The sequence below is a fragment of the Melospiza georgiana genome, chromosome Z (genome assembly GCF_028018845.1).
Source record: "Melospiza georgiana isolate bMelGeo1 chromosome Z, bMelGeo1.pri, whole genome shotgun sequence".
Classification (NCBI taxonomy): domain Eukaryota; kingdom Metazoa; phylum Chordata; class Aves; order Passeriformes; family Passerellidae; genus Melospiza; species Melospiza georgiana.
Window position 1 is genome coordinate 40,688,663 of NC_080465.1, and position 15,458 is coordinate 40,704,120.

The 15,458-nt window shown below is 36.1% G+C and overlaps 1 protein-coding gene across 4 annotated transcripts in view; it reads left to right on the forward strand.

Moving 5' to 3' along the window:
• The window catches only part of TNPO1 (transportin 1), a 52,787-nt gene that overhangs the window by 16,679 nt on the left and 20,650 nt on the right, over positions 1-15,458 (forward strand). For all 4 annotated transcript variants that reach the window (XM_058043601.1, XM_058043603.1, XM_058043602.1 and 1 more), the window contains 8 exons: positions 3,243-3,392; positions 6,780-6,886; positions 7,966-8,099; positions 10,418-10,499; positions 11,181-11,303; positions 11,777-11,895; positions 14,144-14,204; positions 14,843-15,011. In XM_058043601.1, the coding sequence (XP_057899584.1) occupies positions 3,243-3,392; positions 6,780-6,886; positions 7,966-8,099; positions 10,418-10,499; positions 11,181-11,303; positions 11,777-11,895; positions 14,144-14,204; positions 14,843-15,011 (945 nt within the window). The remainder of the gene's footprint in view (positions 1-3,242; positions 3,393-6,779; positions 6,887-7,965; positions 8,100-10,417; positions 10,500-11,180; positions 11,304-11,776; positions 11,896-14,143; positions 14,205-14,842; positions 15,012-15,458) is intronic.

The following is a 15,458-nucleotide window of genomic DNA, read 5'->3' on the forward strand; positions in this document are numbered from 1 at the left end:
CCCATGAAATCTTTGTTGCAGATATGTGGAATAATCACTTCCTATGAAGACTAGTTTTTCTGTTGTCTTGGCTAAAAGAATGGATTAAAGATATTTCATACTTCTGCATACCATAGAATAGTTTGTGGAAAAAAAAAATGGTCCTGAAGTTTCACGTGCATGTGGTCTTTCTTTTTATCTAAACTGGTTGACTAATTCGTGTGGTTTTGACAAAAGTAACTTTATAATGTGTGTATCTCTGCTTGATTAAATTGAAGCTGTGGCTTTGTCCCACTTGTAGCTGTAGCCGGGCATTCAAATGGATTAATGTTTTTCCATAATGCAGTGTTTAATATTTTCATTCTAGAGTATATCCTAATAGTGACTAGCCTACTGTATTCTAATCAGACTTTGGTTCTCACTGATTTCTTTCACACCAAGAAGTTAGTGCTGGATTATAAGGAGTTATAGTAACTACTGTGTTTGGTGTCTCTGGCTGTTAATGATAATGGGGTTTTTTGTGGCTTGCAAGTTTTAAAACATGGAAATTAAAAGAGGACTCCTTTGGCTTCTTTTCTCCCCAGGCACAATTTTAAATCATCATAACAATTTATGAGTGACTGAATTTCTTAAAGATGTGTGTACCTACCAATGGATGACAGTTATGTAAAGCAATCAGAGTTTGACATACTTTACTGGTCTAGGATTGATGTGAGGATTTTACTTTTAATTTGAAGACTATCTCAAAATTATTTGATTTGACTTTTCAAGTAACTATAGTAATACTTGTGATGGCTCACAACTGAGTTGTGAGGTTGAGAGAAGTTTGTCCACTCATACAAACTTTAGTTTTTTATTTAAAATAATAAACCCTTTTTCCCCTCCTTGTCCCAGAAAAGGTGCTGGCAAATGTAGTGCTGTGCAAGTGAAGTGAGTTTTATTTTTTATGTTGTTTAGAAGTTGGTATTTAAATCATATAGTGTAGGTAAAGTTGTAGAATTTTATCAAATATATATTCATTGGATGGGTTCCTGGTTTATAAAGTTATTGAATTCTAAAGGATGTGTTTGTTTCTATATCAATACCTTTGTAGTTCCAGAGCATTCTAACTAATGCTTCTTTATAACTGAAATATGTACATAAAAGACAAGATTAAAAAGTCTATGAAGGCACTCTGCTCTTGGCACTCAAAATCAGTTGATAAAAAATGAATTTTAATTTCTGATCAGCCAAACAATCCCCTATCTTCTGAAAAGCTCTGTTTCTCTTCCAACTGGCATAAAGTGTCCAATGTCTGTCAGTCAACTGTCAGTCAGACATTGCAGTATTGTGAGACTCTTGGTGTTGTGATGCAGTAACTTTAGTTTGAAAGCACTTTATATTTGAAAGTCATATATCTTATTTTGCTTATTTCTGTTAGGTTAATAATAGTTTTGAAGGGCAGGAATAGATCCCTGTGTGGACTAGTTCTTGGCACAAAGGAATTCCTTATTTTGTCTAAATCAGGACTTCATAGCAAAAATTCAACAAGTGGCTAAAATGCTGATTAAAATTAGCTTCCAGTGTTATTAGGGTTCCTGTAAACTAAATTTAAATTTGTTTATATTGTCAACTAACCCCTTCTATATAGAACATTCAGATCTTTCACTTTCAGCATGTGTCAGACGTAATACCAAGTTACTCATGTCCTTGGTTAAGAACGAAACATGAATCTACTCCATTAGAAATGGAAAATCTAGACTGTTCTTTTTCCATTCCTCTACTTGGCTCAGTGTCTTAGAGAAAGCTCAGTGACCAGAACTGAAACTGTTGCCTGAACTTAAATTCTTACTCAATTCAGGTCAGTTCTGTTTGCATTTATTTTTTAGCTCATACTATGTAACACTTTCCTGTTCATATTGTCTAAAGATTTTTTTCCTACTTCCTCTAATTATTAATTTAATATATCCAAATTTGGCATTTCTAAAGGGATTGAAGTCCCTTACTTCTTAGAAAAATTGAAGACTATATTCATGTGGGAATAGGGGTAGAGTTTTTACTGCACAATCACTACATCATTTCCATATCCTCCTGTGGTGAAACCGGGTATGTGACCAGTTCCTTACAGCGAGAGTATAGCAGCAAGCCTGTCAGCATAATCAGAATGTCTGAATGTCTTTGGCTGACAAACACCTTTAATAGATTTTCTTATATCGCATGACTTCCTATCTGTTCCTTGCTTGTATGAATATTCAAAACTTTCTCTTAAAATGTAAAGTTTGTAATCCAACATTCTAACTTTATATAAACAGAAATAATGTATCACAGAATCACACAATATGTTGAGTTGGAAGGGGCCAACAAGGACCACCAAGTCCAGCTCCTGGCCTTCATAGGACACCCATGTGCAGAATCACACCATGTGCCTGGGAGCATTGCCCAAACACTTCTTGAACTCTGTCAGGCTTGGTGCTGTGACGACTTCCTGGGTAGCCTCTACCAGTGCTCAGTCACCCTCTGGTTGAAGGACCTTTTCCTGATATCCAACCTAAACCTCCCCTGACACAACTTGAGGCCATTCCTGTGGGTCCTGTCACTGGTCACCACAGAGAAGAGATCAGTGCCTGTCCGTCCTCTTCCTCTCACCAGAAGAAGATGTAGGCTGCAATGAGGTCTCCCCTCAGTGTCCTCCAGGCTGAGCAGACCAGGTGATCTCAGCTGCTCCTCACAGGGCTTCCCCTCAAGGCCCTTCAGCATCCTCATGGCGCTCCTTTGGACACTCTCTAGCCTTGCATGAGGCTGTTGTGGCACCCAGAGCTGCCCCCAGCACTCGAGGTGAGGCTGTCCCAGCTCAGAGCAGAGCAGGACAATCCCCTCCCTTGCCTGGCTGGCCATGCTGTCCCTGATGTCCCCAGGACACGGGTGGCCCTCCTGGCTGCCAGGGCACTGCTGACCATGGTCAACTTGCCATCAGCCAGGACCCAGTGGTCCCTCTCTGTGGCACTGCTTTCCAGAATCTCATTTCCCAGTCTGCCTGCACATCCAAGGTTGCCCCATCCACAGCTGGTACTTACCCTTGTTGAACTTTATATGGTTGGTGATTAATTTGTGTACTCTGAACCTGAAAAGGTATGCTAGATGAATTGATGGGTGTAGCTGGAAGGAGAGATAAGGAAATGAAGATTAATATCTATATATAAGCTTTGATCTTGTGGCATTTTCTGAAAATATGTTTTATTTCTGTGAGCTGATTGAAGATTGACTGTAATTACTTTCTGTTGCAGATGAGCCAACACGTTCCTTGAGTGGTCTTATCTTGAAGAATAATGTGAAAGCACATTTTCACAACTTTCCAAATGGGGTAACTGACTTCATTAAAAGTGAATGTTTGAACAACATTGGTGATTCCTCCCCCTTAATTAGAGCTACTGTAGGTAAGTTTGTTCTTAATGCTGTCCTCTGCATACTGAAAATGTTTCTTGTATAGGTGTAACTGTAGTAGGGATATAAAGAGTTACTAAATTAGTAAAATTTTTTGTTTCTCATGATTGTCACAACCTCACCATGTTTCAATGAAATTTTTCTTTATTTTGGATATAAAGATGTCATACTTTAGATTCCTGTTATCTTAGAAGTGATGTAGCAATTCAGTTCATATTTCTTGAAATGTAAGATTTGAATCTTCCTAAATTGAGCTTGCTGCCAGCTTATATACCTAAAAACAGGAACACGGTAAAAGCCTGACTTAAGAGCTATTGCAGTGCTCTGATTGCATTAAAGAAATGCTTCTGTTAGCTGATTTTCTGCACCCCACCCCCTATATGCACACATATGCACATCCTCTCACAGGATCATCATACCATGCATAAGGCATTTCCGTAAAGAGCTTCTGTCAGAAAACAGTAGGTAGGTGTGGTGTACAAAACTTCATAGTATCATAAAACCTTGAAATTATCTCAGAAGAGGCCTTAAAGGTTATCTAGTTCCAATGAGAAGTTTTATTTGTTACTTGAATTTTTGATTTTGTAAATACCTTGTTTTGATAGACATCTTTCATAAAATACGTATATTTGTATTTTTTTTTACTTAGTTCAAGGTGAAGTTGCTTTTCTGTCTGTTATTTGATAATATGATTTCCTTCAATGTTATAGTAATTTTCCTGGTCTGATCAAAGACTAGAAAAACATAAAGTATGTGTTTGAATACTGAAAATGGGTATGGGTGTCAGTTCAGAAAGAAATTCAGCTTTTCTCAGATGACTCATCTTTTAAAATAATCTGTCAGTTACTATTTAGAATAATTTCCTTTTTCTATAGGATTCCTTCTCCAGGCATTCAGGTTATGGACTAAAGACTAGAGGAAGTTACTCATTTCTTAAAGTAATTTCCTGCTGTCTTGCCAGTTGTGAAGCTGCTTTACTATGAATTCTATTAATGATCAATGTTCCTAATGAGAGTAGCAATAAGTCTTTGAGTGGCAGGTACTCTTTGAATTTCAGGTTGTAGAAGTCACGCTTACTTCTTTGTTCATAGGAGTTCTCAGCGGAGTACAATAGACCTAGCGGAGTACAATAGCGGAGTACAATAGGAATGTATTCCAGCTCCATTTGTTTTGCTGTCTTAGGGTTGTTTGGTGATGGTCTGTGGGGTATTTTTTGAGGGAGTTAGAGGTTGCTTGTTTTCAAGCAGTTACTCTAATTTTTCCTGATGGGAGATGCTTGTGGATTAGTAGCTTAATTATTGTTCAGCTTTAGGTGATCTTTGCAGGGATTATTAGGCATATATGAACTCTGAAGATGAATAACAGCTGATGAACTGCATGCTTGCATAAATGTTGCTGTTTTGCATGTGTTTGGCACCTTTCTGTTTGAAGTGCTGGATCCTTGTAGCTATCTGAGCTTGATCTAATACCCACTGGATTTTAGATACTAGTGAAGTGTAAAGAGGTTACTGTCTAGCTAGACAGCCTTCTTAGCATGAGTTGGCCGGTGGAGATGAGGGCTGCTCTTTCTGCTGAGTGTGTGTTTTTGCAGTTCAAGCACTATCAATTTAATGTGTCAATTGCAAATAATATCTCAGGAATTCTGAGAGCAAGAACATCAAAATGGCATCAGAGAAGATTTAATGCAGTATTCACTCTCCTTTGTGGTCTCTAGCATCTAGTGCTAATCAGACAGAAGGTACCTTTTCGCCCAAATGGAGGCAAGCTGGTTAATCCTATCTTCAGAAGTCACCTTGCTGAGGAGAATGAGCACATGACTTGAGACCAAATGATAACTGCACATTGTTTTATCTTGACTTAGCTTGTCCTTATTCTAATCCCCAAATGAATAACACAGTGTATCTTCTCTGTGCTGTTCACCAGTCGTAAAGGTTTTAAAACCCCATGTGCTAATTTTGAAAAATAGATTCAATCTGCCTTTGTTGAGGACCCACAAATGCACAAGGATGTAAATACATCTCCTAAGATAAGATAAGTGTGTGCAACTGTTCTTAAAATTTTCAAGGGACTCTAGTCTGGGCAGGACCTTAGTATAATTCCCAATTGAAAGCAAGGAGGGTAAAGGGTTTAAGTGTTTTAAAGTAGTGGAGGAACTGGAGAGTTGAAAGCTAACAATTGCCCTTTAAGGGGGAATTTCATTATGAAGTTGAGCTTTTAAAAGTTAAGAAGTTCAGAAATCAGCTTCAAGAGTTACAGAGGCAAAGCACCATTTATACAGAAAGTTTATAATGGCATGTATGGCCTGAATTGCAGGCCAGACCATTTCATCCTCTGAAACTAGTTCTGGGACCTTGAAAAGATCCAGCATATTGCATCAAAGGAATAATGTGAAATATTTATTAATTACTGCGTGTCCTGTCCAGGATGTCCTTTGCTCTGTAATGCTGTCCTTTATTCTTTTGTATTTAACCAGAATTTTTGCATTTTATTCCAAAGAAAAATGATATATTGTGAGTAGCTCAAGGCAAAAGCTTGAGAAACTTCTTCCATCGCATTTTGCTTGGGAGATTACTAGTTGTAGTAGTGTTGACTTCTTCTGTGTAGTAACTGCCAGTAGCATTAAGGATTGTGCTAGCTGTTACATTTTGCATTGAGGCAAAATGGACTCATACAAATTCAGTTCTAGTTTATGAGCGGCTTTCTCTATCCCTGTCACTTAATTGGTTTTTCCCAGGATTTCTATATGTGCTGGAAACACAATTAGTGATTCTTTGGGCTGACCTGTGTGTTTGCTGGCTCTTACAGCTCCTAACTGGCTGACCTGCCATAGTGTTTAAGCTCTAGTAGGTACCTTGGTCTTAGAATGTGTCCTTAATGTTTTGCATGAACATAGTAAAGTTGTAAACATGTAATTTATCGCTAGGTTGTAAGTTTATTGAATGACAGATTCCCACATTCATGCTTTCATCTCGTAGTAAAAAAGGAAGTAACTTGGGATAGATATTCTGTATTTATTAAAGGTCCAGAGTTGCACAGTGTTTAGTAAATTTAGAGCCAAAACTGCCCTGCTGTGGTATAAATTATACAGATATATAAATGTTATAAACTACAGTTTCCTTAAGTGAGGTTACGTGGTGCTTGATTTGTAATACTTGAACCCTTCATAGCAGCAGGAAGGAGCAACCCACCTTTGCTGTTCAAAGCCCTTCAAATAGCATTTGCAATGAAAAGTACTTCCTCTTCTTATGCTTGCCAGTCCTTAACAAAACTATGACTTTCTTAGCTCTTTAGATATTGAGGGGAGAAAAATATGAAAAATATATATGAAAGAAATGAAAGCATGTGAGATCACATTTTCTCCATTCTTCTGTTTCTTTTAGGCATTCTGATAACAACCATTGCCTCAAAAGGGGAGTTACAGAATTGGCCTGAACTCTTGCCAAAGCTTTGCAGCCTGTTGGATTCTGAAGATTACAATACCTGTGAGGTAAGGAGATTTACAGAAAACAGAAGAGGATCCATCTGAATGCCATGATTTTTTTCTCTCTTTGGGGACACTATGTATATGTATTGTGTGTACGTCTGTATGTATTTATACATGCCCATATCTTCTCCTTGCAGAATGGTGGCTCAGATTTGATACTTTTTCTTCTAAATGTGTTCCATGTTCTTACTGTTCAAACAAATTGATTTTCTTTGCATAAAAGTGGAATAAGATTGCAGATGGATAATCATCATATCTCAGCTCAGAAGTCTCCTGAAATTACTGCTCTGTGATGCCTAATCTTTTAGGCGCCATTAGCATCATCAAACTGGTGTCTTTATATATAAAAGTCCTGCTCATTCTTTTTGTAACTTAACCTGGAAGAGTGATCAATTGCTATATCAAGGTGAAATTAACTGTTTTGTTTAGTCTGTATGAAGGGAAATAAGTAAATAACAGTTTTAAACTAATAAAAAATATAAAGCTCTGTCTGATGTAAAATAATTAAGATTGTGATCACAGCATTTGAATTACTTAATAATGTCTATATGAAAGTGTGAAACGTAGTATAAAGTGAACTTCAGAGACAAATAATGATCCAAGATGCCACGTTGTTTTGTAGGGTTTTGTACTTTTTTCTCTCTGGATAAAAACCCCACATTTGAAAATTAAACTCAAATATATCTCTTTTGTCCCGTAGTGAATCATGAAAGGAAATACAATTATATATGCAATTAATTTGGATACTTCTGCTCATCCTACTTATTTCTCAAATAAAAATTAACTTTTAAGTGTTCTTTGAAGTACATTTGGATACATAAGCATCAAATCAAAATAAAATTATCACTTAGTCATTGCTGACTCCTCCAGCTTGAGAGCTGACAGATGCTCAGATGCTGGTTTAAATAAAATGCCTTTAAGAATATTTCAGTTTAATCATTAATTAGTTATCTGCATTTACACTATTAATTAGCTACATTTACTGTGTTGTGCTGAAATTACCCATTCTATATGAAGTCTTAAATTTTTTTTTCTTCAGAATGCAAAAGAAGATACTTATTTGTTTATTCATTTTTAAACAGGGCGCTTTTGGCGCTCTTCAGAAGATATGTGAAGATTCTGCTGAAATTTTAGATAGTGATGTGTTGGACCGGCCACTCAATATCATGATACCTAAGTTCTTGCAGTTCTTCAAGCACAGCAGCCCAAAAATACGGTAGGTTTATGAGTTGTACTTACAGTTACCTGTTAAAATTCTTTTACATTAGCAGCAAGGCTGCTGTTTTGTAGATCTCTTTAAAACCTGCTTAGCTATTTTAAATGATCCTGCAGAAACCCACAGAGATTCCATGCATCAGTAATTTTCATTGTATCTTCGAATAAGCTAAACTTAAACTATGGAGGTTATCTTGATAGTTAATACAAGAATCTCACCTGTTCATACAATCAGTAAATGAATCCAAAAATCAAATAGCTTCTTTTAAGTTTTTGCATATTATTACAAAAAATTCAATGCTGTGCTTAGAACTTTTTATTCTGATTAGAAATAACAATTTTACATTCCTTTTGTAATGGCTTCAGCAATGGGAGAGTGAAAATTCTTTTGCTGACAAAAGTTTCTGATTCTGACGGAAGAAAAAATTCTGCATTTAACTGAACTTCCTGCTGAATCAAATTAAATGGATTCATCATCCCTACACTGTAAAACCGTATTACTCTCTCCAAAGTAACAGTATAAAACAAAAATTCCAGAATTAAATTGTATTCTGCTAGTATTCATTACAAAGAACAAAAAGCTTTTACCCTGAATTGAGCCAACGGAGTGCCCCTGCCATAAGGAAGGCTAATGGTATCCTGGGCTTGAGTATTGCCAGCTGATTTAGGGGAGGTGATCCTTACCTTATTCTTCCTGATGAGAACACACTCGAAGTACTGTGTCCACTTCTGGACTGTTCAGAGCAAGAAACACATGAATATACTGGAAAGACTCCAGCAAAGGGCTGTATCAGTAAGGGTCAAGAGAGTTGGGACACACCAACATATGTAAATACTTTAAGAGAGTGAGAAAAAAAAAAAGCACAGGCTCTTTCCATTGGTGCTCAGTGGCAGAACTAGAGGCAGTGGCCACAAATAGAAACTCAGAAGTTTCTTCTGAATATCAGAGAACAGCTTTTTACTGGGAGGATGACCAGTCACTGGCAGAGGTTACCCAGAGAGATGGGGGAGTCTCCATGCTTGGAGATACTCAGTAGCCAGCTGGACATGGCCGTGGGCGAGTGGCTGTAGGTGGCCCTACTTGAGCACAGGCATCGAACAGATGACTTTCAGAGGGGCTTTCCAACCTCAACCATTCTATAATTCTTTGTAATTCTGTGAAATGTGTTTTATCTTCTCTTTGGAATTATATTTGTTAGATTTAAGATAGCAATTCTTTATTCCCAAGAGTAGTAGATAGTGAAGACCAGGACTAACAATAGAACTCTAATACAGTTTAGAAAGTCATCTATAAAAGATGCTCGCTGAAGTCATTATGAAACAAAATGTGAACTTGGTTTTGTGGAAAGATAATAATTATCTGAAGCTGGTAGAGAGGCAGAAAAACATTCTTTTTTCCTCACCACACTGTACAGTCTTTTGCTTTTTTCCTGTGTTGCTATCTTCATGGCTTTGGTACTTAAACCAGTTTCAAGTTTAAAGACTACCTGCCTGCCCACAGCCTAGTTTCAGTATGTAGTGCTGAGGTATGAAAAGGACTAGTAATATCAGTGCAATACTTTAAATCTACTAAAAGACAATTTTTGAACAATGTTTTATGACACAGTCTTTCAAGAAATGTCTAAACAGAACAGAAATTTGAAGTTACAGTAGTAAAAATACTGTAATGACTCTACAAAGGGTTCTACGGGTAGTTTTGCCTTATGTCTCTGACTTGAGAATTTGACTTTTGTGTCTGAGAATGAAAAAGACCTGTAACTAATGGCTTTGCATGAAATGGAATAGAAGAACAGTGCTTCATTTCTTAAAATGTTTCTTCCACAAGTGTTGTAGTATGTATCCAACTGCACGTGTGTTTTTTTTCTAAGCTACATCTATATTGTAAACACATTCTGGTCTCAGTAAATTGTAAACATATTGCAAAGACAGCTGCATACTTAACAACGAAGAAGGTCAAGCTATGATACTGCCATATTGACTTGTATGGAATTATTATTATCTGAGAAGATCACAGTCTTAAAATGCTCAAAAAGAACATATATATGGTTCAGCAAAAATATGCCAGCTGTAGTCATCCTAGCCTATTTACTGAATACTTTATTTTTAAATATTTATTAGGTATATCAAAGTATACCTAATATATAAAAATTACTACATATTAAAATTTAGTTTAGTAATATTTCTTGGTAATGCTACAGATGCACAGATTTGTTCTCTCTTGCCTTTGAAGATATTTGATTTATGCTTTTGATGCCTGAGTACATGTTAAAAAATGTTCTAACTCATGAAGCATATATATTTTAATTGTTTCTGTTGTAGGTCTCATGCAGTGGCATGTGTCAATCAATTTATCATCAGCAGAACTCAAGCTCTTATGTTGCACATAGATTCTTTTATTGAGGTGAGTATATATTCTTGGTTGGAGGTTTAAGTCATATTACCTATCTGATTTATCAAGAGGTTTGAACTATGTTTTACAACCACCTCTACCCCTAAACTCTCCATTTCTTATTGCCCATTCTTAGCTTAAGCCTCCATGGATTGAAGTTCACTCTATATGCTTGTGCTTAGAGCTAACTACAGTGTAAGCAAAAGAAGTAGGTGTATTTCAAAAGATGTTTCCTTTTCCTAAGTAGGGAAAGCTCTTGTTATGTAAAGGCACAAAAGTAATGGCAGCAGTCTGTCCCATACCTGTCCTGAGAAGTGCCTGTCACTAGGCCTGTCTGCCTGTCGGAGTAGTGTTACAGAACTTGGATGAGAAGGTTCTGGGTTCTCTAGAGTATTTTATTTGCTCCTCTTATGTACTGACACAATTTATATTAGGACCAAATATAATCCAGAAGTACTGTTCTTTTGCCAGGGTTAATACACAGTGTCATATTTATGTATAAAAATATACACTGAGAGACTGAAGAGTTAATTTGCTAACCTGTATGTCTTTAAAAAATAAAATAGTATTCTAAAGTGTGCATTGGACAACTACAGAGATACATCTATCTCTTTTAGTCAGCCAGTAATGTAAATTCTAATAAAGTTGAACATGATGAATTGAGGTTTTTCAACTGTTACTACTTTCTAACAGAATCTTTTTGCACTGGCTGGTGATGAGGAGCCTGAAGTACGCAAAAATGTTTGCCGTGCTCTTGTAATGTTGCTGGAAGTTCGAATGGATCGCCTCCTTCCTCATATGATTAGTATAGTTGAGGTGAGTCTCATTTCCTGGATGTTCTGCAGATTCCCCTGTTTGACATTGCAGAAATAATGAACAAAAAGCATTCATCAGAATGTTGTTGTTCTTGCACTTGCTAGCTCTTTGTTTCCCTTTAAGACTGAGATTGCAAAACATTATTCTTATATAATTGCAAATTGACTTTGTATTTGACAGGCAGTGCATATGGCAGTTGTTTATTCTTCGTTAAATCAATTATCCCAGAATGCCCAGGATCACAGCCAGGCATTGCATGACCCTAAGTGCAAAGATTGTGTTAAAAAATCTAGCACTAGTGCTGAAACTGCTAAAGTTTACACATTGAAGCTGTCACTTTTTCGGGTGTGTTGACCATAACAAGGATAAAGCATGTTGTTTTACACTGCTGAGGTGCTCTTTGAGCTGCTAATGAAAAAGATTGAACATAAATGTTCTATTTTGTACAAGTAATTTATTTTTATATTGTGTAGTACATGCTTCAAAGGACCCAGGATCAAGATGAAAATGTGGCTCTGGAGGCATGTGAATTTTGGCTGACTTTGGCTGAACAGCCAATTTGTAAAGAGGTATTATGTCGGCATCTTACTAAGTAAGTATCAAGAATTGCAGCTCGTATTTATTTTCAGACAGTCCTCTTAAAATTTCAGTTGACTTGTTCATGGATACTCTTAGAGACTGTATATGGCTTGCAGTATGCTTAGAAGAATTCCATAGCTAGTTCTTGTTCCTAGTAAAATTGAAAAAACTTCTGTCTGTTTCAGACCCCGTGAACTCCAGAAGCAATTTAACTGTGTCACTTACTGTGTGCTTACTTCAAATTTAATAAGCTGTTACACTTCACATGAATGTAAAATGCACTTAAGTGAACAACTCTGTGTGACATTACCCATAATATCTCATGTATGAACATGTCATCTTGACTACTGCTATGTAGGCATCTCTATGCAGTGCTTCAATGTGCATTGTCATGCAAAGGGTTCTTCATTTTAAAAAGAGCATAAAATAAAATGACACATCTTGGATTTAGGAATCAATTTTGTATAAATTACTCTTACAAGTTAACTTGAAGAAAGCCTGTACAATTTGTTCCTTCATACTTCTGTAATGTAATGGTTTGAGTTTCAAAACCTACTTCTTCAAAGTTTCAAAAAGTCTTCCTGTGCCTCAAGAAACAGATCTTTGATTGAATGGGAGTAAACGTCCATGTGTGTAGTGTAAATCTTTTTTTTTGCAACAGTGCTTGCAATTTCCTCCAGACTAATTTGAAATTTTTTACAACAGGAAATTAGTTTTTCAGTGTTGGATCAAATGAATACTCTCTTTTCATTTATGAAGACTTTTTAAAAATGGACAGAGTTCTGTCAAAGTTTTGAGTGGAAGAATAGAATGACAGGAGATGCATCCTTTTCAGCAGAAAATAGCATTATAGATGTGAAGTAATTAAAATAGAAAACAATTTTTTTTCCTAACCAATTAACAAGTAGAAATTTGAGATTAAAACATGTACTGTTGCAGAGAAAGACTAGGATTTAAAACCAGAAGAATAAGTGTTACAAGAAATAATTTTTAAATTTCACAATGGTCTGATTTAATTCCTACTTTTTTAGTTCAAAAGGCAAAAGAAGTCTCTACACACACCACATAGTTAACAGCTACTAGCATTAAATCTCTTTTGGCCTACATGAGCCTTGACACTGCAACAGCATCACACTCATTTTTTTAAAAAGCTTTTAAATTTCTAGAAAAATAAATAATTAGAAGTCACATCATGTTTTCCCCAAAATCTTTCAATGTCATGTATGTTTAAGGCAACTTATTTGTTGGTGAGTCCTGTTTGACTAGGAAGCTATATAAACTTGTCAGTATTTGATAATCTTAAAATTTTGTATGTTAAATTAAAAGTGGGACAGGACCTTCTTAAAACTTGTTCATCTGGTTTCTAATATCTGTTCCATTTTATGCCTGGGAACTTCTTTATAAAATGTATTTCACAAAATATGCTGCAGAAATGCCAATGATAATATTTATATTTACTATTCCTTCATTTAAGGTTTAGAACATAATGTGGCACTTCAGTGTGTGAATATTAGAGCAAGCTTGATACCTTCAAAAACAATACTCACCTGCAGAACATAGCAAGATTGAGTCTGTCATTGTTGCTGTGTCATCCCTGGTTATTAGTTTCATTTGGCTTATATGTGCTTACTCGTTTTTTCTTTTATTGAGGTGAACATGTTTTAATGGGAAGTATTTGACTTTTTTCCTTAGTACTTTTTTAGCTGTACATCTGTATGGTTGGAGCGTTATAGCCATAACCTGTTAATTAATTAAGTAAATCTTAATATGGATTAGTCAAGATTTCTGCAATGTTGAAAGCTTGTCTTACTGAAGAAATCATGAGTTGATAGGAGAGATTGATGTAGTTAGGCCTCTGTCTTTAACAATAGTGAGGTAGAGTCTTCATCAACAAGTAAATAAAGTGACAAGCACTGTTGGCAAGAGTCAACTTATCACACATATTGTAGGAGTTTGAGTTCTTACTGAAAACCTGTAGATGTAATTTCTGAAAGGTGCTTCCGAATAAATTAATCAGTTGTGCCATTGGGCTACTTCTATTTAAAAGTTTGTCATTTGAAATAACACTTTTTCTCATTACAAAATATTGATGAATCTTATGACATAGAACTTGGCCTAGGTAATAGCTCTTTTTATCAGGCTAAGGTATTTCTCTTATGTGTTGGGAGGTGAGGATTACAACCAAAATTATGGCCCATATAAATTCAAACCGTTTTGCTTTTACATGTGTTACTTTATCATGTGTAAATATTTCTTTGTAGGCTGATACCTGTGCTGGTAAATGGTATGAAATATTCAGAGATTGATATTATTCTGTTGAAGGTGAGCATGTTTCTTTTACTCTCTTGGAATACTTGCTTAGGTTCTGACCTATAAATCAGAATGGTTCAGGTCAGAGTGGGCAGACCTAGCCTACCATCTCTTCAGTGGAGAATTAACTTTCTGGGGCAAAGTAGGCTGTTCCAAATACTAAATGCAACTGATGCCATGTTTGCTGGAAAATAATCTGTGGCTCTCCTACTTTGTCCCAGTCTCCTCTCACACAGCTTAGGCAGAGCTGGGATACTATTACCATGAACTACTTCAAGAATTCAGCATTAAGAAAATGTTCAAACTAATTCTAATGCCTTCCAGGTTGAATACATAGCTTTTTCCATCACTACCTATGTCTGTATATCAAAATTTCTGAATCACTTCTTTATATTTCATTCCCATTGACTAATTTTTTAGCAAGAAGGTTACTTTGGGGGTGAACATACCTCTCTTCCTTGTAGCTTTCTATTGCTTTTCTGGCAAATGCAGCAGTAGAACACAGAAACAGTGGCATCTTTTTGGTTGAGCAGCGCAGGTGGGATGTGAATCTTTTATGCACTTACAAAATCTTGAACTAAAACTACACTGTTAACTTCCTTAAGCAATACAGTTGAACTAGTTTATCTAATAAAACAATTTGGTGACAGGGGGATGTTGAAGAAGATGAAGCTATTCCAGATAGTGAGCAGGATATAAGACCTCGTTTCCATCGTTCGAAGACGGTGGCTCAGCAACACGAAGAAGATGGTATTGAAGATGATGACGATGATGATGATGAACTTGATGATGATGATACTATTTCTGACTGGAATTTAAGTAGGTGAAAGTAATGTGTTGAATGCTTTGAACAAGAGCTACTTACATAGTACAAGAACCACAGTAAAAAGACAAGGAATTTGAAGGCTTTTTTTTTGACTACACAAAAACCTGCTGACATAATTGGTGTGTTTGTTGGAGGGGAGAGCCTTTGAGATGTCACTTTGACTTTATAACTATATTGGCAAAAGCTATCCATCTGTAAGCTTATTTTGAGTATGGCAGATCGAGTTACAAGTATCTATTTGATACAATTCAATGGAGCTTTCAGGCCTAATATTTTAATTCTATGAAATAATAGAAATCCTGTATCACTTGGTTAAATTCAGTTTTAAAAGAGAAAAAAAAAGCTTTGCACATTGATAACTGGAGCAAGCTTAATTATTGCTGTCTTTAATTTCAGTCTTCCCTCTAAAATTGGTTTGTGTTTGATTTGGTTTTTTATTT